Source organism: Histomonas meleagridis (genome assembly GCF_020186115.1).
Source record: "Histomonas meleagridis strain 2922-C6/04-10x chromosome Unknown contig_146, whole genome shotgun sequence".
Taxonomy (NCBI): domain Eukaryota; phylum Parabasalia; order Tritrichomonadida; family Dientamoebidae; genus Histomonas; species Histomonas meleagridis.
Genome location: NW_027150775.1, coordinates 321,594 through 349,251, shown reverse-complemented (window position 1 = coordinate 349,251; position 27,658 = coordinate 321,594). Strand labels below are relative to the sequence as shown.

At 26.8% G+C, this 27,658-nt stretch overlaps 4 protein-coding genes across 4 annotated transcripts; 3 read left to right on the top strand and 1 right to left on the bottom strand.

The window, feature by feature from the left end:
• Positions 1–343: 343 nt before the first annotated feature.
• GO595_001643 (uncharacterized protein) lies at positions 344–1,105 on the top strand (the record flags this gene model as incomplete). Its single annotated transcript, XM_067914464.1, has 1 exon — positions 344–1,105. The coding sequence occupies one exon, from the start codon at positions 344–346 to the stop codon at positions 1,103–1,105; it is 762 nt and encodes a 253-aa protein (XP_067778219.1).
• A 4,393-nt stretch (positions 1,106–5,498) lies between these two features.
• On the top strand, positions 5,499–6,146 carry GO595_001642 (Bcl2-associated athanogene 1; the record flags this gene model as incomplete). The annotated part of the gene is made up of 1 exon (XM_067914463.1): positions 5,499–6,146. The coding sequence occupies one exon, from the start codon at positions 5,499–5,501 to the stop codon at positions 6,144–6,146; it is 648 nt and encodes a 215-aa protein (XP_067778218.1).
• A 16,752-nt stretch (positions 6,147–22,898) lies between these two features.
• Positions 22,899–23,828, bottom strand: GO595_001641 (uncharacterized protein; the record flags this gene model as incomplete). The annotated part of the gene is made up of 1 exon (XM_067914462.1): positions 22,899–23,828. One exon carries the CDS (start codon positions 23,826–23,828, stop codon positions 22,899–22,901), a length of 930 nt encoding a protein of 309 aa, XP_067778217.1.
• A 1,309-nt stretch (positions 23,829–25,137) lies between these two features.
• On the top strand, positions 25,138–27,153 carry GO595_001640 (glycosyl hydrolase; the record flags this gene model as incomplete). The annotated part of the gene is made up of 1 exon (XM_067914461.1): positions 25,138–27,153. One exon carries the CDS (start codon positions 25,138–25,140, stop codon positions 27,151–27,153), a length of 2,016 nt encoding a protein of 671 aa, XP_067778216.1.
• Positions 27,154–27,658: the final 505 nt, after the last annotated feature.

The following is a 27,658-nucleotide window of genomic DNA, read 5'->3' as shown; positions in this document are numbered from 1 at the left end:
TAAAAACTGTAAAATGGAACTAAATCAACTTCTTCCAAGAATATTTCCATATGTAAGTGGATTAAAAACTCTTTGTCTTTCTGGTAACACGTTTTTAAAACAAGCAGAATTCGATAAAGAACCAAAACTAAAGACAATCGAATTCTTAGACTTAAGTAACGTCGAATTTTCTTTGGATTCTTTAATTAATTTTTTAGATTACATCAAAAAATGGAAAGTTAATGTTATACAACTTGACATTAGTAATTTGAAGTTTACTAATAATCAAATGACTAACCTAATGAATTATTTAGCAAATTATAAGTTTAATAAATTGGAAACATTGCTATTTAACATCAACAGTATGGATGCAAACCAAACAAAACAGTTTTCGGTTTTCTTAAGCAAACAGACCTCCCTCAAAAACTTGTCGGTGGACGTTTACGTCGATGTGACTGACTTGTCCCCTGCTCTTGTAAGTTTCCTTGGGGTTATTGAATCAATGCAATTCGCTTCATTAACACTAAGAAGAGATGCATCATTGCATTTCGCTTGTGGTCATTATTTTGATGATCGTCTTGAAAATAAAAACAAAGAGACGATGTATGACTTCGAATTTACTGATCGCCAAATATTTGATGACATATTGATTTTGTTAGCATTGTATTTGAACTCAATGAAAGATGATATTATATATATGGGAATTAATGCTTCTGCTTTTGAGACACTTGTCACATTATGTAATGACTTGATATCCAAGAACCTACCACTTTCTTCAATTCCACGTTCACAGTTCTTCAGGAATTTTGATCAATCTCATCCACGGAGTATGAGTATCTGGGAACATGTATCCGTTATTTCTACTTCAAAGCTATCCTTAGAGAGTAACCAATTGCCTGTAGAAAATAATAAAGAAGATACAAATTCAGCTCTTCATGAATTACTAACAAACGAAGAAATTGATCTTATTACAAATAGAGGCGAATTGGAAGATATGTTTGAGGAATGTTTAGAAGGAAAAGTGACCGACGAAATAAATCATGACCCAATTTTAGATGCTATAGAAAAGATATCAGAAAAAATCTCATTTAAGAAACTACTTTCTCTTGATAAAATCGATATTTAAAAATATTATTTTTATCTATTTTACACAAATTTGCAATTATTATATAGATTAAAACTTATTACGAACGATTTACTTACTGAGTTAGAACATGTTTTGTGATGTAGTTTTAAAGGGGGCGATTGGATTTGAATGAAAAACGATTAAAGGGACCCATTTGAAAAAAAAAACTACTCAATCAATTTTTGTCACTTTTTATCTGCTTCAAAAAAAAACAAAAATCATTCAAAAAGCCCACCATATTTTTAACAAAAATAATGAACTGGAACTGAAAGGCTAAGGATTATATTCAATAGGCCTTCCATCAAACCTTCAAATATTGTCCATCAAGTGCTGAAGTATGTGATAACTTTAAGAGAATTTTTCAGAAACAATTTTTTGATCGAACGAAGCAAGTCAAATCTCTTCTTACATTTTATTCGGAGGTTTACAACCTATTGAAAGAAAGTGGCATTTATTCAACGTTGAAATCTCACTTTCACATTTTTTTTGATTTAATAAAAAATTTTAGAAAATAAACCATAACGCGCGTATCTCATGTGCAACAATAGATTTTAATTCATTCAATGATCAAATTTTTTTTCAATAATCATGGAAAACGTAGTTTTTTTATTCATTTTCTTATTTGCCCATTTTGAAATATGACAAATTTTAAGTGCTTTACATCAAAAAGTAACAGTTGCCAAAATTCATTTGAGTAACCGTTTTTCAAATGAAGACTGTTTTCCATAATGGAGAAACATATAATCAGTTAGTTCAATATCTAAAAATCGAAATAAACCACGTCATCAATTTGATTTCACGTGTTCATGTTCACCGTGTTAAATTTTACTATATCCAACAAAAATTAGCGGAATTTAAGAAAACAATTGCCAACAAAGAATCCCAAAACAGAGACACAACATTTGAAGAGCGAGAGATTTCCATACAGATTTACTCCTTAATAATATCATTTATTTCTCATTTAAATTCATTCACCGAAAGTGAATTTCAACGAACATTACGGAGCCAACCGATATCTCAAATCTCGACACGATTACGTTCATTTCGTAATAACTTCAATCAATATTCCAAAGATCTCAAACTCACAGACGTCGATATTTTTGATCTTAATGAATACCAAGAATGTCTTGACGAGATAGCTGACCTTAAATTCCTTCAAAGTTTTTCAATAGACACCGAAGTATCCAAAGATATCAAGTCGAATCTCGACACATGGAATGCCAAGCTCAAAATCTTAGATGCAAGTAAATACGAAGTCCATAAAGTGCTTAGTATCAATGACATCAAGAAACAATTCACTTCTTGTAAAACATATGAAATCGATTCCTCATCGTTAGTATACTTAACCACGCAAAACGGCACCGAAATATATTTGGACAAACGCACCAACCAATTCATGGCTTCACGTAAGTTCCATTTGGACACTTTTGATCAACATCAATACGACTTATTTGAGAAGAACATCACCATGCTCAAAAAGTTCTCTCACCATGCTATCGTTCCGCTAAACGGCTACTGCCTAACGAACTCCATTCAAATCTTTACGCAGTATATGAACGGTGGTAATTTATATGATTACTTACATAATCATTCGTTAAGTTTAAATATGACCAACTTGACCATTATAGCGTTAGGCATATCACAAGCCATGGAATTAATACATGGGAATAATATGTTACATCGAGATTTAAGGTCAATGAATATCTTATTGGATAGTGATTATTATCCACATTTATATCGATTTGATAATATGTGTAAAATGAATGAAAATGATAATGACTTAGTAGGATCAACACGTTGGATGGCGCCTGAAGTATTACAAAGTTCTCATTACGATCAAAAGACAGATGTATATAGTTATGGTATATTATTATGGGAAATGTTAACAAGTGAAATCCCATTTAGTGATTATAGTGAAACACAAATCGCAGACTTAATATTAAAACAAAATAAAAGGCCAACAATTCCACATTATTGTCCTTCGAAGTTGGCAAAGTTAATTAAAATTTGTTGGCATAAAGACCCAAATAGAAGACCTGACTTTAAGTCTATAACATTAGCATTATCAAGTGGCGAAATTGGTTTTCCTGGATGTGACTTCGATCAAGTTAATACTTATAAGAACATGTTTAGTTTAAAGGGTTTAAGGCCAATGAAATTTGCAGATAATAAACAACCATCAGAAGAGACATTAAAGGAAACTATAAAGAACTTGTCGAGGAATGATAATAATATGAAAGAAATGTCAATGTATCATTTGGTTAAAAACATTGGGGTATATGGGAAATTATTATGTAATTATCCAATCATTAATATTATTATTAATGTTTCTGGTGAATCTTTATCAAATGAAATGGCAAAATTATTGGATCAATTTATTACGGAATTGTTTAAATTGGATATAATGAAAAATGAATTATTACGTAATGATTTCTTTTGTCAAATACAAGACTTGTTCTCTAGATATAGTACTACTGAAACGCCTTTGTTTTATAATATATTATTAGAACATTATTCGAAAATTGGAATATTTAATGAATATTCGATTTCAAAGTTTTCTAATTTTATGATATGTAATGAAATTGATAAACGAATTGAAGTAACTGAATTAATGATATCTTTGATTAAATCCAAATCATTTGATAGCATTGATTCATTGTTTCCTGTTATTGATAGTTCATTAATTAATATTGGAAAGTTCGATGAGAAATTATCAAAACTTTCATTAGATTTAATATATGAATTATTAATATATCCGAAAATTATTACATATATTATTAAATGTAATGGTACATCAATGATATTACCAATTTGTTTAACAAAGAATTCGGAAATGTCCGAATTAGCATTTAATATATTAGAAAAGTTAACAACAAATCAAAGAATTAACTTAAGTTTCATTAAATTATTCATTAATAAATTAGAACAACTTTTCTCTAATATAAATATCCAACATTCATTAAATATCTTAGCAAGTTTAACTAATAATAATCAATTATATAATGAATTATCAAATTCCCCTTATAAACTTTGTAATATATTACCAATTTGTTTCTCAAAACCAAATCAACCAATTATAATATATTCATTAAAAGTAAGTTTTATGATATTTTCAAATATTAAATATTCCGATGAATTATCTGAATTAATACCATTAATTATATCATTGTTAAGTAATGCTAATCAAAGTATATCTATTTTAGCTGCGTATAATTTAACAATACTTTTATCAAAACCTAAAAATATATCTAAATATTTCACCGTAGAATTATGTTCATTCTTAAGTAAAGCAATCGCTACAAATACAAAACTTTCAGTTCCTTCATTACGTTTAATTGGTACTATCTCTACTAAACCTGAAGGTGCTGAATTCATTAAAAACAAAAATTTGATTGCTCCAATAATTAATTTGCTTAATTCGAAATTTGAAACAAATTTAATTATCGAAATACTTTCATCAATTTCTTCTTCAGCTAATAACACCGATTTTTTAGTTCAATATATACCACAAGTTATGAATTATATCGATGTTAATGATTGCCAATTTTATGTACTTTCGTTCATTTGTAATGTATCTAAATCGCCAAAAGCTGCAAATGTTTGTTTACCTTTCGTCCAACAACTGTTAAATAAGTTAAATAATAAAAGCGCTCAAATGATTTTCGAGGCATTAAGTAGGATATTTAATGATAAAAACGTAATGGAAGATGAAAAGTCTGATGTTATAACTAAAATTGTAAATGAATCTAAGAATTATTTCGACGGTAATGCTGCAGAGGCAGTTTTTAAGACTTTGGACATTTTGGCACAAACTAAAAGTGGTAAAAATGCGATGAATCAAAGCTTCGAAAAGTTACTGGCTTACCACGGCTCTACTTTAAGCCAGAGTAACCCAAATAAGGCACTAATCGAAAGCATATTAACAAGATTAAAGAATAAGTAAATTGCCAAATCAAATTTTGATGCGTTTTATCGTTTTTTTACAAATTATTTTGGGGTGCCTCATAATTTACATCATTATCAAAAACTGGTGTTTGCCCACAGCCGATATGAAATTCACTTTTTAGGAAAAAAATAATTTGAGAAATGTTATCATTTTTTGGGTTACTTGTAAATGATATATTAAATTAATTTATTGAATTTTTTGTTCAAATATTATGGAATTAAACAACATTGAGAATAAGAATTTACTTCATCTTTAAATATCTAAAGCATTAATTTAATGTTGAAGTTCAAAATAACGAAAGAAATTTGTTGAGAACATTCACAAAAAGTTCTATCAAACTCAATATTTTCAATGAATCATTCATATTCTTTTGAATTTGAAAAATGAGCTGGCCAAATAACATCGTTGTTGACTACTATAAACCATTCAAAAAGTCTAACAAGCTGGATGCAACTTATTGTTCGTTTTAAAGGAACAACAGCAAAAATTGAAGTCCCAGACGATTCTAAAGTCTCTCTGCTCATGGAGAAGATCTCACAGGAATTATCCGTTTCAGCTGAAAACCAAAAATTAATATGCACAGGTAAAAACATTACTGACCCTGATGCATTGTTGACATCTTACAATGTAAAAAATGGTTCAAAACTCCTTCTTATGGAAAAGACTAAATTAGAAACTACAAAAGCACCAAATCCTCCTCCAACTAGGACAAGTTTCTTTACACAACAACCACAACCTGAATTCTTAAACTCTCCTCCACATGACAAAATCATTGCTCAAGGCGTTCCAGAGAATTGTGAAAAACCATTTCCATCACAAATGATGGTTTTGCCAAAGACGCCATTTATTGTTTACAATACTGAAGGCAAACTTTCTAAGCTTTCATTTGAATCAGATGCTATTTGGGTTGAATCTGATGATCAAAAACAAGAAAGAATTTTTTATTCTGATGTCAAGACTTATTTGGTTCAAGAAATTCCTGGATACGAAAACAAATATGTTGGGCTTTGTTTGCATACTAAGTATGGCAAGAGATGGTATTATTTTATACCTAATCAATATGTTGCGATACTCAAAAAAGTTTTTGTCCCATAAACATAAACAAATTTATTTTTTTCCGTTTGGAGCTTGTGGTGGGATTTTTTGTTGTTCAAATTAAAATGGGAATAACCGTTTTTTAAATTTCCGCTTTTTATATAAAAAGTGCCACTGGTGCAAATCATTTTTTTGCTGTGTGTTATACATATGAAAAAATTATCAATCGAATTTTTATAAATGTAAATGAAGTTCAAATCGATGATAATAATTAAATAACAATAATTATTATTGATTGTGTTGTTATTATATCTATTAATTTTTTCGTATTAGAAATTAAACAGAAAATAATTTTAATGAAAATTTAAAAGAAAATGAGAATGGAAACGAAAAAGAAACCTCAAATACATTTGCAACATGAATTTCTATTACAAATATTCAAGAGGATTTTTTTCATAAGATTTTAAAGAAGATTTATTTATTGAACAAATAATTTGATTACAAAAATCATAGATGCTGGAACATATTACATAAGGTCTGGAGTTTCAGGTGACGATGATCCCAGAGTATGTGATTTTACAATGATTTGTTATCCAAATGATACCAAAAAGCAAAATTCGTATTATGTTGGTTATTGTGAAAAGACAAGTAAAGTTAAAAAACCGATTGAGCGAGGTGTCATCAAGAACTGTTTTTAACAAATTGAAACTTATTTTCATATATCCTCAGGTGGGTCCGTACTTCTTGTTGATAATATCCTCAATCCTAAGATTAACAGAGGTAAAATGTCTGAGATCATGTTTGAAAAGTTTAATTTTCAATATTTTTACGCAGGAAATCAATGTCTTTTTGACCTCTATGCCGAGGGGTATGTGACTAGTCTAGTCATAAACATTGGTGAAGGCACTACACAAATTGTCCCATTATATAAAGGATCATCACATTAAACGATCATCATATGTTTCAGAAGACTTTGATTCCGAACTTATCAAAGCCAAAACGACCAATGAATGTGATAAAACAATTACTGTTTACTCTCACTAAATAACACTTTCATATGAACGATTTGTTTGTTATGAGCAAATATTCCGAAATCAATCGAATGGATTTAATCAAAAAGGAATTGTCGAAACTTTATACGATTCGATAATGAGCGTAGACGAAGAAATAAGGGGAAAAATATGTAATGAAATTTTCATGATGCGCGGCTCCTCATTTGCGGAAGGTTTAGTGGAAAGATTTGAGAAAGAACTAAAAAAGAAAATGAAAAACAAATGCATAAAATTTAGAGTTTGTTCCCCTCCGGAGAGATACATGTCAAGTTGGATTGGCGCAAGCATTTTTGCATCGTTGTCAAGATATAACCAGTCTTATGTTAAAAAAGATGAGTATGATGAATATGGAGTATCTTTTATATTAAAAAAATGTTACAACTAATTTTTTTTTTTGATAGAATTCGGATGATAATTGTTGGAATAAATTTATGTGTGTTTTTACTGTAGTTGATTTCAGAAATTGATTTTCTTTTGAGATGTGGCTCAATTTCAGTGTTAGAAATATTTTGTCTTGGATTACACCGAGTTGTTTCACCAGAAGTAATTCTCTTTTCTTCAAATCCTTTGGATATTTGTTGAGTATACCAATTGAGTACTGAGGGCTTTATAGCTAACACAATAAGCTAACTCTGCTTGATCTCCCATAACTATGTGAACTTAATCATATGCTCGTATAGACACTAACTTTAATTACCATATTTATTTTATTTGGTGTAAATATTTCATAATAATATTTGAAGGAAAAAAAAAGTTTATGACTCAGATTTATTATGTATTTTTCCTCCTCATTTTTTTGAGCGTTTATTTTTCTGAAGAGTCGTTCTTTTATTTGAATTTTGGAGCAATATCTCGATATTTTTATTAGCAGCGGCTTTAATTGCAGTATAAAGAACTATAAATAAATTCCAAATATTATTTTGAAATTCTATATTATTCAAATAAATATTAAATAATTCAAATTAATATCTCTAGCATTGATATTGATTCCATCTTGTTTAATAAGTAATTTAACTATTTCTATGTGACCATTTTCAGATGCATTTATAAGTGCTGTTCTAAATAATTTGAATAATTTCCAAATATTGTTTTAAAATAATATGTTGTTAAAATAAATAACAAATAAAATATATTAATACTTTTAGAATTAACATTAATTCCTTTTTGTTCAAGAAGTAATTTAACTATTTCTATATCACCTCTTTCAGATGCTAAAATAAGTGCTGTATTAAATATTTTGTTAAATTTCCTAATATTGTTTTAAAATATCAAACTATTAAAATAAACTTCAAACAAAACAAACAAATATCTTTAACATTCACATTAATTCCTTTTTGTGCTAGAAGTAATTTCACTATATCTGGATTACCATTTTCTATTGATAAAATAAGTGCTGTTTTAAATAATTTCAATAATTTTCAAATATTATTTAAAAATCCAAAATTATTAAATGAAATTTCAATTAGAAAAGAAAAATATCTTTAGCATTAACATCAATTCCTTCTTGTTTAAGAAGTAATGGAATTATATCTGAATGATCTTTTTTTAATGCAAGAATAAGCGCTGTTTGAAATAATTTAATTAATTTCCATTTATTATATTGAAATATCATATTATTAAAATAAATTTTATCTTTAGCATTAACATCAATTCCCTTTTGTTCAAGAAGTAATTTCACAATTTCTGTATATCCTCGATTTGATGCTAGCATAAGTGCTGTTTGAAATAATTAAAATAATTTTCATATATTATTTTGAAATACTGAAATATTAAAACAAATACAAAATAAAACAAAAATATATTTTTAATATTAACATTAATTTCTTTTTGTTCAAGAAGGAATTTAACAATTTCTATATCATCTTTTTCTGTTGCATACATAAGTATTGTATAAAAAAATTCAAATAATTTCCAAAAATCATTTTGAAATATTCCAAAATTATTAAAGTAAATATTATATAAAACAAATAAATATTTTTAGCATTAATATCAATTCCTTTTTGTTCAAGAAGTAATTTAACGATATCAATATGACCATTGTTATAAGCTAAGATATGTGGTGTATAAAATAATATAAATCAATTCCAAATATTATTTTGAAATCAAAAATTATTCAAATAAATAATATATAATTCAGATATCCATTTTTACAATTTATATTAATACCTTTATGCTCTATAAGTAATTTAACTATTTCTATGTGACCATTTTCAGATGCACTTATAAGCGCTGTTCTAAATAATTTGAATAATTTCCATATATTATTTCGAAATATTAAATAAATAAAACAAATTTCAAACAAAATCAAAAAAAATCACACACATTCAATTTAATTTCTTTATTTGCAAGAAGTAATTTAACCATTTCTATGGAACCATTTTCAGATGCATACATAAGTGCAGTATAAAAATAACAAAATAAAATCTAATTCATTAAAATGAACAGTAAAAAAGTTTGATAAATATCTCTTGTATTAACATCAATATCATTTTGTTCAATAAGCATTTTGAATATCTCAATATTATTATATTGTGATGCCCAAATAAGTGCTGTTTTAAATGATTACAATTAAATCCAAATATTATTAAAACACATCAAATTTTAGAAAGATATTTTATACAAAACTAAAAAACATTTCTTGCACTAACATTAATATCTTCTTGTTCGAGAAGAAATTTAACTAATTCAGTATTCCCATATTCAGATGCAACTATAAGTGCTGTATCAAACAATACCAATGAAAATTAAATATTTTAAAGAAATCCATTTCCCACGAAATTAACATTAAATAGAAATATTGAATATCTTTAACATTTACATTGATTTTCTTTTGTGTTATAAGATATTTAACTAATTCTAAATTACCCGATTTTGAAGCTGCTACTAAAACATCATTTGCTATTTGAACTTCTTCATTAAAATATTGAACAAGAAATATATTTCCATTCTTTGCTGCTTCATTTATGAAAGTATCATCGATTTCCATTCCTTCATCTTTGAAATATATGAAAAGTTCATAGTTATTATGATAAATGGATTGTCTTCCAAATTCGGCAATATATCTTACGTCTAAAATTTCGTTTTCATGTACATATTGCATTATATCACTGCGATGGAATTCAATTGCTGCTGAATATGCGCCTTCAAATGATGAATGATTTTGCTCACATAAATGAATTATCTCTAAGTTTCCACCTGCAATTGCATATTTACCTGTTTTTTCTATTTTTGCATTATTCATAAGTAAATATTTAAAACATTCAACTGAAGAAAAAAATGCTGCATATTCAATTAATGTAACATTGCTTTGATTAATAAATGAACATCTTTCATAAAGTGATGGTTCAATAATTTGATTAAAATCAAAATTTTCGTTTGATGATATTTCTTGAAGTTTTTCTATTTCATCATTTCGAATTATTTTCGCAATTTCATTCGGATTAACTCCTTCTGTAATGTATTTCTTATGAAGTTCCCAATCATTCTTTGAAAGTTCTTCATAATTATCTAGAAATTGTTCTGAAAAAGGTTCATATTCATTATTTTTGAGTTCATCTAAAGTTTTGTATTGTGCAAAATAAAATGAATTTTTACGCTTAAGAATTTCATCACTAATAATATTTTTCTCATAGAGCTTTTCTAAAAGATAATCTGATTCTTGAGTTGTTTTGATAAGAAGAATATGTGAAAAAATATCAAAAATATTGGAATCAATTTTGAATAATTCTTTTTCTTTTGCTTCAATTGCCTGCAAAAAATCTAAATAAATATTGAAGTCTTTCATCCTAGAAACAAAAGATGAATATACCGAATGACAAAGAACAAAATTAAAAGAAATTGGAAAATTATTATCAAAAAGATCTAATGTCATTTGAACATCACTCAACTTACTTATTTCGTTCATGTTTAATGTGATATTTTGGAGAGTTTTTAACATATGCAAAGATTCTTTTTCCTGGTTTTCCATTGGCAATTTTATTGAGCTTGAGGTTAATAATAATAAATTTAATGATTTACAACTAAAGTGTTATTCAGCAACAGAAAAACGAATTTAATTCGCTCAATTTTATATAGTTTATTTGGAAGGAAAACCGTTTCATGTTTGTAATCATTAATTTCAAATTTTAAAAACCTTGTTTTTACTCTTGTCTGTGATTTATCACAAACACTTGAAATGCATCTACAAACTATTGGGAAAAATAAGTTTGGTTTTAGCTATTAAAAAACAAAAAAAAATTCAATAAAATCAAAATTTATTCAAATCATTCTTAGATTTGGTTTACGACTGAACATAGAGCTAACCCTTAAATACAACAAAAGTTTTATATAAAGTGATCATTTTTTTAGGTTTTAATAACACATTACTTTAATTTTTATAAAAAATCAAAAATTAATTTCAACGAAATCATTTTCATCTTTCTTAATAAATTCTTTTTTAATCAAAGAATTAATTCTATCATCGAAATCATTTTTTGGTATATTTAAATTATCATCAACGATTTTATACAAATGGTCAATTTTAACCTTTTTATTAATTTTTAAATATCTTACGATTAATGAATCTATTTGTGGAACATTATAACTTTCATGAGGAACATTAATCACATATTCGATAAATTTGGAATGATTAAATTTTCTTCCGCGAAACCTTTATTTAATCTTATGATACTTTTATTAAATTTTATTAGTTGAATCTTATTTAAATAATTTAACATTTTCTCTAATGCATTTGGTAAATTTGTTTGCTTTGAGATATCATATCTATCGTTCGCAGTATCAAGTGCAATTAATAAAATTCCGATATTAAGAACTTATAATGCACATAACGATAAAGTAAAATCCCAATACAAAACAACATTTGCATGAATTTTATTATAATTCTCTTAGAAAGTTTTTATTGAATTAACAATATTTAAAGGAAATGTTAAGTTAAAAAGATGATTTTCCGTAATGAAAAAAGAATTTAAAACACAAAAACGCAATAAATCTTTTGAATTTGAAGTTACAAAGTTATTTTGATAATTAAAATCATTTATAAAGGAATTTAATAGATTATTATTAAATAATTTAAGAAAACGTGCATCAGCATCTTTTGTGTATTTTTTCCCAATATTAATCGCCTTAAAAGTAATTCTTTATATAAGATGATAAATATATCAGGAGTTTGAATATCATAAAAAAGTGTTAACAAAATGTTGAGCTCATTTTGTAGTATATAATTTTTTAATGTTAAAAAGCGATGATTAATATGATATGAAAGTAATGAAGAAAACTCATGATTATCAAACTTTTTGACATAACTAGTATTCATGAATAAAATATATTATTTTCGTTGGCAATTCGTCTATTAAAAGGATTTTTATTATTTTTTCAATTAAATTTTCTGATTTCCGAAGAAACGTTTCTAAAAATTCATAAAATATATTTTCTTTATTCTGGATACTGAAAATATAAAAGAGGATATTAATACTTTCCAATAAATTTGGAATCTTATTGAGATATTCTTAGCCATAAAATATATAATAAAATAATATATTCGATATTAAAGTTATTTTTCATGAACTCATCTTATCTTTTTAAATATAAATATATTTTTTTAACTTACAGATCAGAGAACATGTGTTAAACCAAATTTTCAATATCACAGTTAAAAAAAATTTATGCACCGACGTAAATAGTACGAAGGAATCCAAAAACTTCAACAACTAAAAGTGTAAATTTTAAAAAGAGTTGCTATGGAAAATTTTTATGAAACAAGTTTTATTGATCATCATTCACTAATAAAGCTAGACGGTCAATGGAAAATAATATTAAAACTTTATCAAGAAGTCTAAAACAAAATGCAATTTATGAATTATTTTGTATTATAATTGGTCAAAAATTATTTATTTCCAAAAAATTAATCACTCGTAGCATTATTAAATATTATTTTAGGAAATATAACAATACACATCTTAATTTTTGATTTTTTATTTATATTAATTTTTTTGTTTAATTTGATTACTGAGTATATCTAAGATCTTCATTATTTAATGTGTTATATTCATTGTATCTGAAAATTACCTGGTACGAGATTTGTCTCTTTATTTTTATGTATTACAAATACAATTATTACAGCAAGAATTATCATAAATGCAATACAACCAATGACAATTCCTACTATAGCACCATTACTTAATCCTCGGCCTTCATGCTTACCATCATCGTTATTACCAATTTCAATAATATTTTTAAGACTTTCATCAATCTTAATATTACTTCCATCAGATTTGGTTGGAACAATTCTAATAGTAACATCATTAGGTAATTGTAAATCACCTTTCTGACCTTTAATAACAGACAAAATAGAATCTGATGGACGATTTGTTTGAAGTATTAATTCCATATTATCTTGTAACTTAACTCTTTTCAAAGTACCATCAAAATTCTTAAATAGAATTTCTTGATTATAAACTTCGATTGATGAAATTAAATTGTTATCTATTATTGTTATATGTTTTGAGATGAATGTTTCATTATATGATTCAATGTCAATAATTAGTTCGTCAATATTTAACTTGTTAACATTTGGAATTATAGTAACATTTGTAAGATTTAAATAACCAAACTTAATTATTTCTGATTCTTGCAGCTCTCCAAGTTGAATAATTAAATCCTTAGCTGTTAATTTCATTTTAGTTTCGAATTTAGCAGAATCTGTTATATTGATTAACTCAATAATACGTTTGGGACCATTTTTGTTAAGTAATTCCAAAGATAAATTACCAAATGTTAAATATAATGCTAGAATTCTTAAGTCCATATCAACATAAGTGGTTGTATTATTAACATAAGGGAATAATCCAAATAATTGATTGATATCATTATAAGTGTTTTGATGTTGACATATATTTGAATCAGAGCACTTATTATTTGAGCAAAAACAAATAGGTCCATCATTAGGTTTATTAACGAATAATATTAAGAAATCAGTATGGTGTGCAAAATTATTAATAATCATAAAATAATGATCTTCTTTAGAATTGATTATTGGATAATTTTTAGAATTATCAAAACGGTAGTGTGATAATGCAGATATAGGTCCAAATCTTGGATAATTAATTATTGGAATATATTGATTATAATTTGCTAATGCTGGAATATAATTTTCTGGTGAACCCATTTCCCAAATCATTGAATTATTATTCCAACCATTTAATGCTATTGTTGTAATGATCATTTTATCATAATCATTCATATGAGAATATTTAAAATATCGAATTTCATTTGGAGGAACTGTAACTATAGTATAATTATTAAATGCTTCTAAATTTTGTATATGTTGTGTGCATAATTGACCTGTATAATCTTCAGGGCATTTAAATCTTCCATTTTCACATTTGATATTATTATTAATTTGAGATGAAGTGATACATTGATTTGTATTATTCATTTCAATATACTTTGGATTTGACGTAATATCAGTGTGATTAAATGGTCCAACTGCAGATATAACATAACGTACATTATCATCTTGAATTTTAACATTAGTAATTACATGAATTTCATATTTCCCTAACTCAATTTCTGATTGAGGAATTATAACTTTTTCATTCAATGTTAAATGTTCTGTATCATGTGTATGATTATTACCTTTATAAATTTTACCACTTGGTGATTTAACGACTAGATCTAAATCATAATAAATAGGTATAAATGAGTCTAAACTCAATGGTATATCAACTGAGCATAAAACAATTTTAAGTGATGTTAAATTCGATGTAACTGTAATATAACCTACATGATGAGTTTGTCCTATTTCCATTTTTTTAATTGCTGTGATACGTAAACCAAAATTGGAATCTTCAAATGGTAAAATTGTAGAAATATCAATTGCGCCATGTCCAATATAACAATCTGGAGTTGAAGTTCCATCTTTCCTAGAAGCTGAATTAATTAACAATGATTTTAATAAAAATGAATTTATTTGTACAGTTTCATTTAAATAATGACCATCTGTTAAGTATTGAGCAATTAATGCTGAAGCACCTGCAGCATTAGGTGTAGCCATTGATGTACCTGTCATCATTGTCAAATGCTTTTTAAAATCTTCATTTTTTGAACCATGGTTTTTATTAATTGTAGTTGATGAATTCGCACTGAAAATATCAGTTCCAGGGGCTAATATATCTGGTTTAATAATTCCACGTAATGTAGGACCTACTGATGAAAGGTCAACTTTATCAATATTTTTAATTCCAATTATTGAATCATATGTTATATTTATATTTATATCTTTACCACAGTGATTTAATAAAACACCGTCTTGATAAGTAAATAAAAAATTCATTGGAATTGTTACTATAGTATCATACAATTTGTCAACTAATTCTTTTCTAAAATCAAAAAGAATTGCAGAAATTGAATAAGTTTTAATTTGTTCGAACACATCTAATATTATCTCAAAATAATTCATTGCTTCTTTTTCACCAATATATAGTATTTTTTCTATTCCACTCGTTGAATTGAAATCATATACATCTGAAAGATAAATTTTATTTGGTAATTCAACAATATATGTTTCAGGATGTGTACCTATGAAATATAATGGTATATTTTGCTTATCTAAAGAAATTGATATATTAAAGTTTTTATAACCATAAACTCTATCCGAAGCTCCAACTGAAAGAATGTTTTTTCCTGAAGAAGGATAATCAATTGAATAATAGGGATGTGTTTTCCCGTCATTTCCTGCTGCAAATAAATATAAACAACTTTGTCCAGATTTGTTATAATATATAATTGAATCAATATGTCCAACAGTGACTTTTCCGATATAAATATATTTTTCTTTATAACCCCATGAATTTGAAAATGAAATTGCTTTTCCCTCATATAATCTTTGATCAAGTATATCAGTATCAAACAAGTTTTCATTTCGTGTTTTTTCAAATCTTCCTAAATACATCAACTTTGATTCTGGTGCAATGCCATTATATGAATTAATTTTACTGTTTGCATCATATGCTTTACCTGAAATTATGCCTGCAACATGTGTGCCGTGAGCTTCCTTCGTCATAACTTCATAATATCTTGTTTCATTTTGAAACTCATTATAAAAATAAGTGAACTTTCTATGATTTGGAATAGATTGATTAAATATTAAAGTTGTATTTGGATCATAAAATAATGTATGATAATAATCAATTTCTGAATCAAGTAATGCAATGATTTGACCTTTTCCATTAATTCCTTTGTTTTCTAAATATCGAACAATACCTGAATTATTATATTTATCAGTACTAATATTTTCTGTATTTTGTTGGGAATAACCAGCAGCCATATTATTAGATGATGATGGGTATGAAAATTTTCCAATATGCTCAGCTCCAATTATATGAGATAAATATTTAGCTGCTTCTTTTGGTTTCTTTGTTTTAATAATCAGTGAGTTTGATGTTTTATAAATAATTTTATAGAGTTTTGAATCAATAGGTATTTCATTTTCAGCAAACAAACCTTGTGCATATAAGTATTTTGCAGTATTAATATCATTATTATCAAAAATTTTATCTTTTGGCTGTATTATATTTATCATTGCTAAACTTTTAAGATAAGATATTTGAGATGCATTTAAATAAAGCTTATAAACATTCTTATATACAAGAGCATTTCTACATAAATTAATTCCCTTTGCCTTTATTTCATCAAAATTTGAATTTTCATTAAAGCGAACATAAGCCCATGCACTTTGATCTGATAGTATTCTTTTTTGATTACTTGAATCGAATGTAATTTTCTTTCCCATAGAAGTTAAATATTTAAAGTTATTAGAAGCAAAACAAAGGTAAAGCAACATGAGAAACATTTTTTTTTTCTGTGAAGTTTTTTGTTTATTCACAAATTATTCAGCGCTGTGGGTATAGAAATTGAAATTAGTCGACGGCTCTTATTAAAAATGTCGACACCGTCGGACGGAAATTTGAATACAAATAACGCTGGGTATTGATTTGTCCCCAGAAAAACAAAAGACAATGTTTCAATAAAATTTTAAACTTGAATTTCAAAAATATTATTATATGATATTGATCTTTGAGATTAAATCTACACATATTTTTGAAATGAAAACTTAATCAAATATTATCATTTAAGGTTGAATAATTTTCCATATCGTTTAGGAGATATTATAAATTTTGAATTATATTTTTTATTAAAAATAAAGTAACATATTTTGATGTAATAAATAATAACAATAAATAAATAACTACTATGAACTTTAAAGCATCAAACGATGAATGAATAGAATCAATATTTCACCAAAATCAATATTGATAGATGAAGTTCTTACATAACAACATGTAGAAAAATTTCATACAGCAAAATAAATGCATAAAAATACTAAACACATATTTATATTTATTTACTATTTAAACAATTTTTGATAGTATTGGCGATACAATCGACAAAAGTTTTTTCGCTATTTTTTCTTCATTTTCGCTTGATAACAATTCGACAATTTCCGGCATCAAACGAACTAAGAACCATTGCTTTGTTTCATTTTCACCGATTTTCTTTTCTTTTAATTCTGCAGATTCCAAATAACTCATTACCTCAAATGCATTTTTTCCATTATGTAAAATATTTTTTATATTTTCCAAAATTATGGAACTATTCTTATCATATACATCTTCATTAAACTTATCACTTTTAGGTGACAAATATATTGACCAAATATTTGATATTGAATCGAAATTATCATTATTAGCTTCCAAAAAGTGACAGCGCTTATCGTCTGACAATTTGTCAAAATTTTGAATGATTATATCGTTGGCACTTTTGGTGTATGACGGCCAAAATTTTATCATTCGAGAAAAACATTCAAAGACATTATCTTTCGTAAGATCAAATTCGGGATTTTTGAGAAACACTTTAACAAGTGGTTCAGATACTTTTAATTCTAATATTGGATTACATTGTATAAATAAAAGTTCTTTGAACTCGTTTTGGATCTCATTAGTATATATAGAAAGAATTGCTTGGACAATAGATACTTGAACATCATTATTAGAGCTTAAAATCAAATCAACTAACATGTCAATTGTTTTTTTCGTTGTATCTTCATCATCAAATGGGAAAAGAAATGGTATCACGTCAATAGTTCTCTGTGCTGTAATATGAACGAAACCTGTTGCCAAGAACTTATGAACAATTTTCTTAATAATCGGAATCCATAATGGAAAAGTATTTAATTTGTTCCTTGCCTTTAAACTCTTTAAAGCTTTCTGTACAAGCCTTCCATAACAAGCAAATACCATAGAAGAACTATCAGTAATCTTTGAATAATTATCAGCCATTTCATCCAAAGAATCCCTAAGTAATGTTTCTGTTTCTTGGTCAAGTGATTGACATTGGTATATGTAATCATAAAATTGAAATGTTTTTGAAACAGTTTCAACATTTGGGCAATCAATACAAAACGTTTTTGTTTTTAGAACTAACTGTGGCACCAAATTCTTACCAAACTCATCGAACTCTGAGAACACGTCCCAAAACGTTGCTATATGATGAGCCAATTCTTGCACATAAAGTGAAAATATTGAAATATTTTTTTCTGAGTCGATTTCATTCAAAATTTCTATAAATTTTTCAGTTGCTAAGAATTCGATGACTTTTTTAGGGACCTGTTTGAAATTTGAGCTGATCAAATTGAACAACGTTCTAATTGCGCATTGAGATATATCTCTTCTTTTATCTTTAATCAGTAATGACACCTTAGATAACAATAACTTCCAATTGTTAACGTTATTTTCCATTTTTCGTATTAAGTTCCAATATAAATCAAACGATGATAATGAAAGGTTTATATCGATATCTGAAAGAGCGAATTCGAAAATTAAATTTATTGAAGAATCCATGAAATCATTTGGCACAGCTTCGATACAGTCGTTACAAATGTAATTTAAAATATGGAAAGAAGATTGTATTAAATCGATATCATTATTAAAGTTGGACGGATTTAATATCGGGAATATATAATCCCAACAATTGTCCATTGTTAACACGTTTTCAGTGATTAAATGTCTAATTTGTATTAATATTTTTGCTTTATATTTAGGAGGTAACTTAGAGTCATTCTTTAAGAAATCAATTGTTAAGTTTAATAATGTGTCTTTATTTTCTTTAGTTATATTCTTTAATAAGTATAAAAACGATTTAATGATTTCCTTATTAAAGTTATTATTTAAGATATTATCATAATGACTTTTTACATAAGGAAATAATAAATTAAATCGAAAGTTATTTGTAATTAATATGTTATCAATGAATTCATATGGTATTGGATGAAGTTCTAATGAGTTTTCGATTAAATGTATCATTTGTTCATTAGTATAATTCGTTCCAAATTCATTTGGTAATTGATATGGTAATGTTAATATGAATGGTAATATGTATTTCCAATTATTTTCACAATATTTAACACGAATTTGTATAAACTTCAAAAAGAACTTTTGAAGCGTTCGTTGTTTATGTTCATTTTCAATCCAATGTTCATTTGCATAATAACAAAATTGTTGTATTAATGTTATAAGTTGTTCATTCAGTTCAATGAAATGTAATAAATCAATGAGATTTAAAAATGATGAACAACAAATATGAAATGAATTATTTGTTATATGTTCGGATGATTTAAGGATTATATTATAAAATATTTCATATGTTTTCTCTATTAATGATTTTAACTTTATGTCTTTCGTTTTATTAAATGAACGAAGTAATCCAAATATAATTTCATATGGTGAAATTTCGCAAAAATATTTTTGATCATTTTCATCTTCTGTTAATTTTATATATTGTAATGTTATATCCATTTGTTTTTCGATTATATTTTTTTTGATTAAGTTTAATAATGAATTAATTAATGTATAAAATATTAAAGTGTTCTCATCATCACATGAAATATAAAGTTTTAATGGAAAACCACTTAAACTTATCGAAATGTTTCGAAAGAAATATAATGAAATATATTTATCTTTCGTTGGAATCCTTTGTAGGAAATCAGTTAATATTGAAGAGCATAAAGTTTGATGATTTGAACAAAATTGTTCAATAAATGTAAGTATGAATTTGATGGCTTTTCTTTCATTCATTAATTGTATTACAGCACCTTCGAATAAACATAAAAGATCAGGAACATCGACTAAAAGCCCAGTGTAGGAATTAATAATATATTCAAGGATATCATAAACATCTATAGATTTAATGTCCTTAATTAAAATCCATTTCACAGACTGATTCAATGAAATTGAAACCAAGTCATTGAAAAGTAAAAAAATGATGTAATTTAGTGGATTAGAAAAGCGCTCAAATGGAAATATCGTGGTTGAGATGTCTTTGCAATGCTGGATATAATTATCATAATTTTCGCCTTCATGTTTGGAATTTTGAATTGAATCAATTAAACATTCCAAAATTTGTGGAAAAGATGCTTGTGCAGCAGATGATATGATGGTATCACTATGTGAAATTAAACCAATAAGAATAGTAAAAAATGTTTGTAATCCATTTATGCAAGGAAATTTATATTGGATATTTTCAGTCGATAATTGAATAAAATTTAAGGCACAACTAGAATCTAAATCACCAACAACATTTACTATGTTATTGAGTACATTTTGAAATATATCATTTGAAAAAACATCATTTTGAATACAACGTAGAATACATGGAATAAATGAAGGAGAAAGACGAATAAGTTTGGGGTTGGTAAAAACAGTATGAAGAAAATACATTACTGGTGAAACTGTTGTGGAAATTGGGATTGTAAAATCCTTTTTTTTAATAAAATTTAATGCTTGAATGTTAATTGCACGAACTGTTCCAGGAATTTGAAAATTATTATATTTTTCTAATTCTTCAAGTAAAGGTTTGATCTTTTCGTTTTCCATTTTTTTGTGTCACTTTTCGATGGTTAACGTATTTTTCCAATTCAAATAACTGATTTTTTGTCAACATCTCCCATGAATGAACTCGAAATGCTTAAATCAATCACGCAGATAATTTTTAATTTAAACAAAGAAAACATTATCCAATCAACAAAAGAAGTAATTAGTAAATTTAATAAAAATCTCCAAATATCTTTTAACATGATTATAAGCCAAATAATATACACAAGACTTGTTTCAAATAATAAAACGAATGATTTTGAAAAATGTATGAATTTTATTAAAGAAATAGAAAAATATGAAGAAAATAGTGGTTATAATTCTAAATTATTTAATACATTCATAAAATATTCTAAAAAAACAAATACACAAGAATCATATTATTTTCTGCATAAAATTAACACAATTAACTCAGAAAATGGGGAAAATATAGCAACGAAACTTAATAAAGTTGTTAATTAAAATGACATTGCAAAAATTATACAAAATGATGAAATCGAAAAACTTCAAGAAATATCATCACAAACAAATTTTAATTTTAATCAAACAATTGAACAACGTGATTGTAAAATATATTCATTTATTGACAAACTAACTGTTTCATTAATTGATTATGCAGCATTTTTTTCTTCTGTTAAATGTTTTAAATATTTACTTATTAATGGTTCGAAAATAGATAATACAGGTAAATTTGCAGTTGCAGGTGGAAATATAGAAATCATTCATTTATGTGAACAAAATCATTCATCGTTTGAAGGTGCATATGAAGCAGCAATTGAATTTCATCAAAATGATATATTTAAATATATTTATGAAAACAAATTAGAAGAAATCAAAAAATTGGAAATTTTAGGAAAGAAATGTGTTATATTTCATAACTATGAAATTCTTGGGTATTTACAAGATAGACAGATGATAATTAATGATGATATTTTAAATGAAATGGCAATAACAGGAAATATATTTCTCATAAAATATTTTTATGAACTTTCTAAAAATGAAGAAGATTATTCTTGTAATCTTCCTTATGGTATTTTAGTTTTTTCAGCGGAATCAGAGAATATTGAACTCGTTAGATATATATTAAATCAAAAAGGTATTGATGTTAATTCTAGAGATGTTTTTTTTTTTTTTTTTTATTTAAATTATGTTTTAGTAATTTTATATTTTAAAATAATATTTGGAAATTATTCAAATTATTTGAAACAGCACCTATGAAAGCATCTTGGAAATAATAATACAGAAATAGTTAAATTACTTCTTGAACAAAAAGGAATTGATGTTAATGCTCAAAATATTAATTTGTTTTATTTGGTACTTATTTTAATAATTTTGGATTTCAAAACAATTTTTAATAATTATTTGATTTATATGGAACAGCACTTATGATTGCATCTGAAAATGGTTATATAGAAATAGTTAAATTACTTCTTGAACTAAAGGGAATTGATATTAATGCTAAAAATGTTTTTTTGTATTTTTTTTAATATCCATTTGAATAATTTTTAATTATTTGATATCATCTTATATTTGATTAAAAAAATTCAGTCAGCAATTTATATAGCATCTATGAATGAAAACACAGAAATAGTTAAATTACTTCTTGAACAAGAAAACATTGATATAACTGTTAAAGATATTATTTTATTTTATCCAAAATTTAATTCAATAATTTTATGTTTATAAATAATATTTGGTAATTATTTATATTATTTTCAACAGTTAATACAAACTTGAATGAATGAAGAAATCATCAATAAAAAAGTTTTTAATAGTTATGTTCTACATTAAGAAACAAATAATTAAAAAATATATATGAGAAAAAAATATACAAATATTTACTTATTTCTTTTAAAAGCACCAGGCGTTTCCATCAAAAACTTTCTTTCACTCATTCTCTTAAAGTCCAAAGTATTTTTCAAATTCAATTTTGATTTTTGTTTCATTAATTTTCCTTTTCCACAAGTTTTTGGCATATAATAATACGGCGATTTTCTTTTCTGCATCTTATTTAAATCGGGGACCTTAACACTCGGGATTGTATTATTAAATTGTTCCATATAATCATAAAATATATCAGGCGCTTCAGTTACGTTATAAATCGTTCTATCATTCTTAAATGAAGGCTGACTAATATCAAAAGAATTTATAGGGCGATCAAGTGATTTTTTATTTTCTTCAACGTTATATGGGACTTTAGGCTCAATCTCTTTTCGCATGATATGTTGAAACGGATTCAAAACTTGTGGCGTCTGTAATTCAAAAGTTGATTTTTTACGTTTATTATTTTTTGAATTGGTTTCGTTCTCGGGTCGTAAATGCTCAATTATACGTTTTTGCTCTTCTTCAAGAGACTTCCAAATGGGGTCTTCGGATTTAGGAATAAGATTACGTGAGGATTGTTTATTAAATGGAATACAACGGCCTGATTTTGGTAATGTGGAATCAATGCTTGGACCAATATCTCGATAAGCATGATATAAACTAGTGTCATATGTTGGACGCGAAGATTGTTTATTAAATGGAACTGCTTTGCGTGTAATAAAATTGGTACCAACATTATAATCTGTTGGTGATGGTGTAGGTTCTTTCTTTAAAAATCCATCACGATCTGCATTAGATGAGATAATGCCAGGAGCATTATTAGTGTGTGGACAATAAGAATTGGTTGATGAAGAAATTGATGAAATAGAATTGGTGTCATTAACAAAATTTATACTTCGTAGTTGGGTATTGAATTGGGTAATCATCTCGCTCATTGATGCCATAGAAAGATTAGTTGGTTTATTAGTTTGAATTTCGGCTTTATTAAATTCATGTTTAGGACTTCGTGTTAAAATAGCATCAAAATTGGGAGAGTATTGTGTTGAATTTGGTTGATTGTCTATTCGCTTTTGAACAATTTTTATATCTTTAGATTTCTGTTTTTTTGGGGAATGCTTATTTTTAGAAATTTGTGTGTGCAAACGAGTTTTTGTTTGACTGGTTAAAAGTCTATCAACAAATTCTGGTAAAGCATAATTATTTGATTTGATCTTCGATGTTTCAATATCTTTAATTTGTTGGTATACATTTTCCATATCTTTTTCTTTGATTTTTCTGGATTCTTTTGGATAATTTATTTTTCCGAAATTGCTTAGTGCTTCTTCATTTTTCATAAATTTGTTATTGAATTCAAATTTGAATTTTTTGTAGAAGAATTATTATTATAAATAATGTTGTATTATATAAATCATCTAGCCTGCGTAGCATAGTGGTTATTGCGTTCGCCTTGTAAGCGAAAGGTCGGCGGTCCGACTCCGCTCGCAGGCAAATTTTTTTATTTTATATAGGATCTCAGTTCGTTAGTTAGAAATGAATTGTGTTTATTTTATAATGTGAAGCATATTTTAAAGCCAAAATCGAACAAATGATTAGGTTTTTTGTTTCTAAAGCATATAACAATTTTATTTTGAAATGTTATGTTTAAATTTACAAATAATGAAAATAAATTTCATTATTTTTAAAATTTAAGCAATTAATTGCTTTTTGTTCGAGTAATTTGACGAACTGAGATCCTATATAAAATAAAAAAATTTGCCTGCGAGCGGAGTCGGACCGCCGACCTTTCGCTTACAAGGCGAACGCAATAACCACTATGCTACGCAGGCTAGATGATTTATATAATACAACATTATTTATAATAATAATTCTTTCTACAAAAAATTCAAATTTGAATTCAATAACAAATTTATGAAAATGAAGAAGCACTAAGCAATTTCGGAAAAATAAATTATCCAAAAGAATCCAGAAAAATCAAAGAAAAAGATATGGAAAATGTATACCAACAAATTAAAGATATTGAAACATCGAAGATCAAATCAAATAATTATGCTTTAAGAATTCATTTATTTTGACGCCACCATTTTCAAATGCCCAAATGAGTGCAGACATATATAATTAAAATAATTACCAATTGTTATTTTGAGATTTCAAATTAGGTACTATTACAAAAAGTGCCCAACAAAATATTAAATGGTTTATTTTGATATCGGCAAATTTTGCTTTCAAACTTGATCTCAGTGAGATCATCTCACAATGCAAAGCAAAATAGAACAACTTCTCCAAGAATTAACACTCGAAGAAAAAGCAACACTCATCGTAGGTTCAGATCTTTGGAATACAGCTCCAATTCCAAGACTTGAAATTTCTTCTGTTAAAATATCAGATGGTCCTCATGGACTCAGATGTGAAGCAAACGACAGAACTGTATATCCTTCAACTTGTTTTCCAACTTCTTCTGCTTTGGGTGCATGTTTTAATGAGGATTTAATAAGAAAAATGGGTGAAGCACTTGGTGAAGAATGTCAACATTATGGTGTTAGTTTACTTCTTGGCCCAGCCATCAACATGAAACGATCACCGTTATGCGGTCGTTCATTTGAATATTTCACTGAAGATCCTTATTTATGCGGAAAACTCGGAATTTCTTATGTTGAAGGCCTCCAAAGCCAAGGCGTTGGCGCATGCGTTAAACATTATGCATGTAATAATTCTGAAGGGAATCGAATGCATGGAGATATGATTGTTGATGAAAGGGCACTTTATGAGATTTATTTACCTGCGTTTGAAATGATTGTAAAACATGCACATCCATGGAGTATAATGTGTTCATATAACTCATTAAATGGGGAATTTCTTGCTGAAAACAAAAGAATGTTAACAGACATTTTAAAAAATGAATTTGGGTTTGATGGCTTTATTGTTTCTGATTGGTCTGCAGTTCATAACAGATCCAAATCTTGTGCCGCTGGCCTTGATCTTGAAATGCCCAAACCCGAAATTGATTCGATTAAAATGGTCATAGATGATGTTAAAAATGGTTTACTTCAAATTGAGTCAGTTGATAACTGTGTAAAACGTGTTTTAGAATTTGTTCTTAAAGCGAATTCACAAAAGAAAAATATTACATTTGATCAAAATGCACATCATCAACTTTCACGCGAAGTCGCTGAAGAATGTATTGTCTTACTCAAGAACGAAGGAAACTTATTACCATTAAAACGAAATAGTAAAATATCAATTATCGGACAAGAAGCAAAAAATGTTCGCGCACAAGGATGGGGGAGTTCACGAGTGAAGTGTTCGATTACACCAAAAACTGCGTATGAATCAATTGAAGAATTTATTGAACAAATACAATATTCTAAAGGATATAAATTATTAAGAGATGAAAACGATGAAAATTATCTTGATGAAGCAATTGAAGCTGCTCAAAATTCGGATGTAACAATTATATTTGTTGGAGTACCAGATAAAAGTGAACGAGAATCAAAAGATCGGAAAACAATGTCATTAAGTGATGAACAAAATGAACTTATTAACACAATATGTAATTATCAAGAAAATGTTATAGTTGTTGTTTATGCAGGTTCTCCTGTAGAAATGCCGTGGGTAAATAAGCCGAAATCGATTGTGTTTCCATATTATTGTGGACAAGCAGGTTCTGAAGCATTAGCGAAGATATTATTTGGCGAAGTTAACCCATCGGGAAAAATTGCAGAAACATTTCCATTAAGAATGGAAGATAATCCATCATTTCTTGATTTTGGTGAACGAAATCAAACGATTTATCACGAAAGTATTTTTATAGGTTATCGATATTATGACATGAAGAAAATGAACGTTTTGTTTCCTTTTGGTTTTGGGTTAAGTTATACTTCGTTTGAATATTCAAACTTAAATTTATCAGTTGGGAAAAAGACTTTTGATAATAAGAAAATAATTGTGAAATTCGAAATAAAAAATGTTGGCGAATGTTTCGGAAAGGAAGTCGCGCAAATGTATATAGAAGGCCCAAGAAGAGGTCTAAACAGACCAATAAAGGAATTAAAGGGATTCAAAAAGATATCATTGGAACCTGGCGAAAAGAAAATGGTCGAAATGTCATTGGATAAAAGGTCATTCGCGTTGTATTATCCAAAATATAAAAAGTTTTTGTCAGTAACAGGAAATTACAAAGTGTTAATTGGGAAATCTTCACGAGAGATAGTTCTTGAAAAGAAATTAATAGTAATTTCATCTGACAGAAATGAATATAAAGAATTAGCGTAAATAAATAAAAATATTAAGAAAATGGCCTCTTCAAATTATTGATTCTCACGTGTTACACTTTTTGTGAATGGGATTTTTATGAATAAAAAATCGATTGGCGCACCATCATAAAGGACCACTCTTCGAATGCTCTCTCGCATCTCATTTTTGGAGAAGTTTGTTCTGAACGTTCAGGAGCATGCTCACAAAAAGTCGAACTTGAAAAATTTTGAAAAAGTGACACGTGCCACTGACTTTAAAATGCCACAACTTGTTTTTTTTAATTTTGAGAGGTAGATTTTCGGTTTTCGAATTTAAATTTCAATGCGACAGTTTTTGAATTCAAAAATGCCTCAATAACCCCAGTTTCAAATGTGCGAAAGTCAGGCTACCCACGAATTGGCTGAATTTGTTCAATGGGAAATCCAAAACAAAATCTTAGATATCAATAAGAAATATGTTCCTGTGTAATATTTGATAGTTCATTTTATTATTTCAAACGGAAAAAGAAGAATTTGGTGTTAAT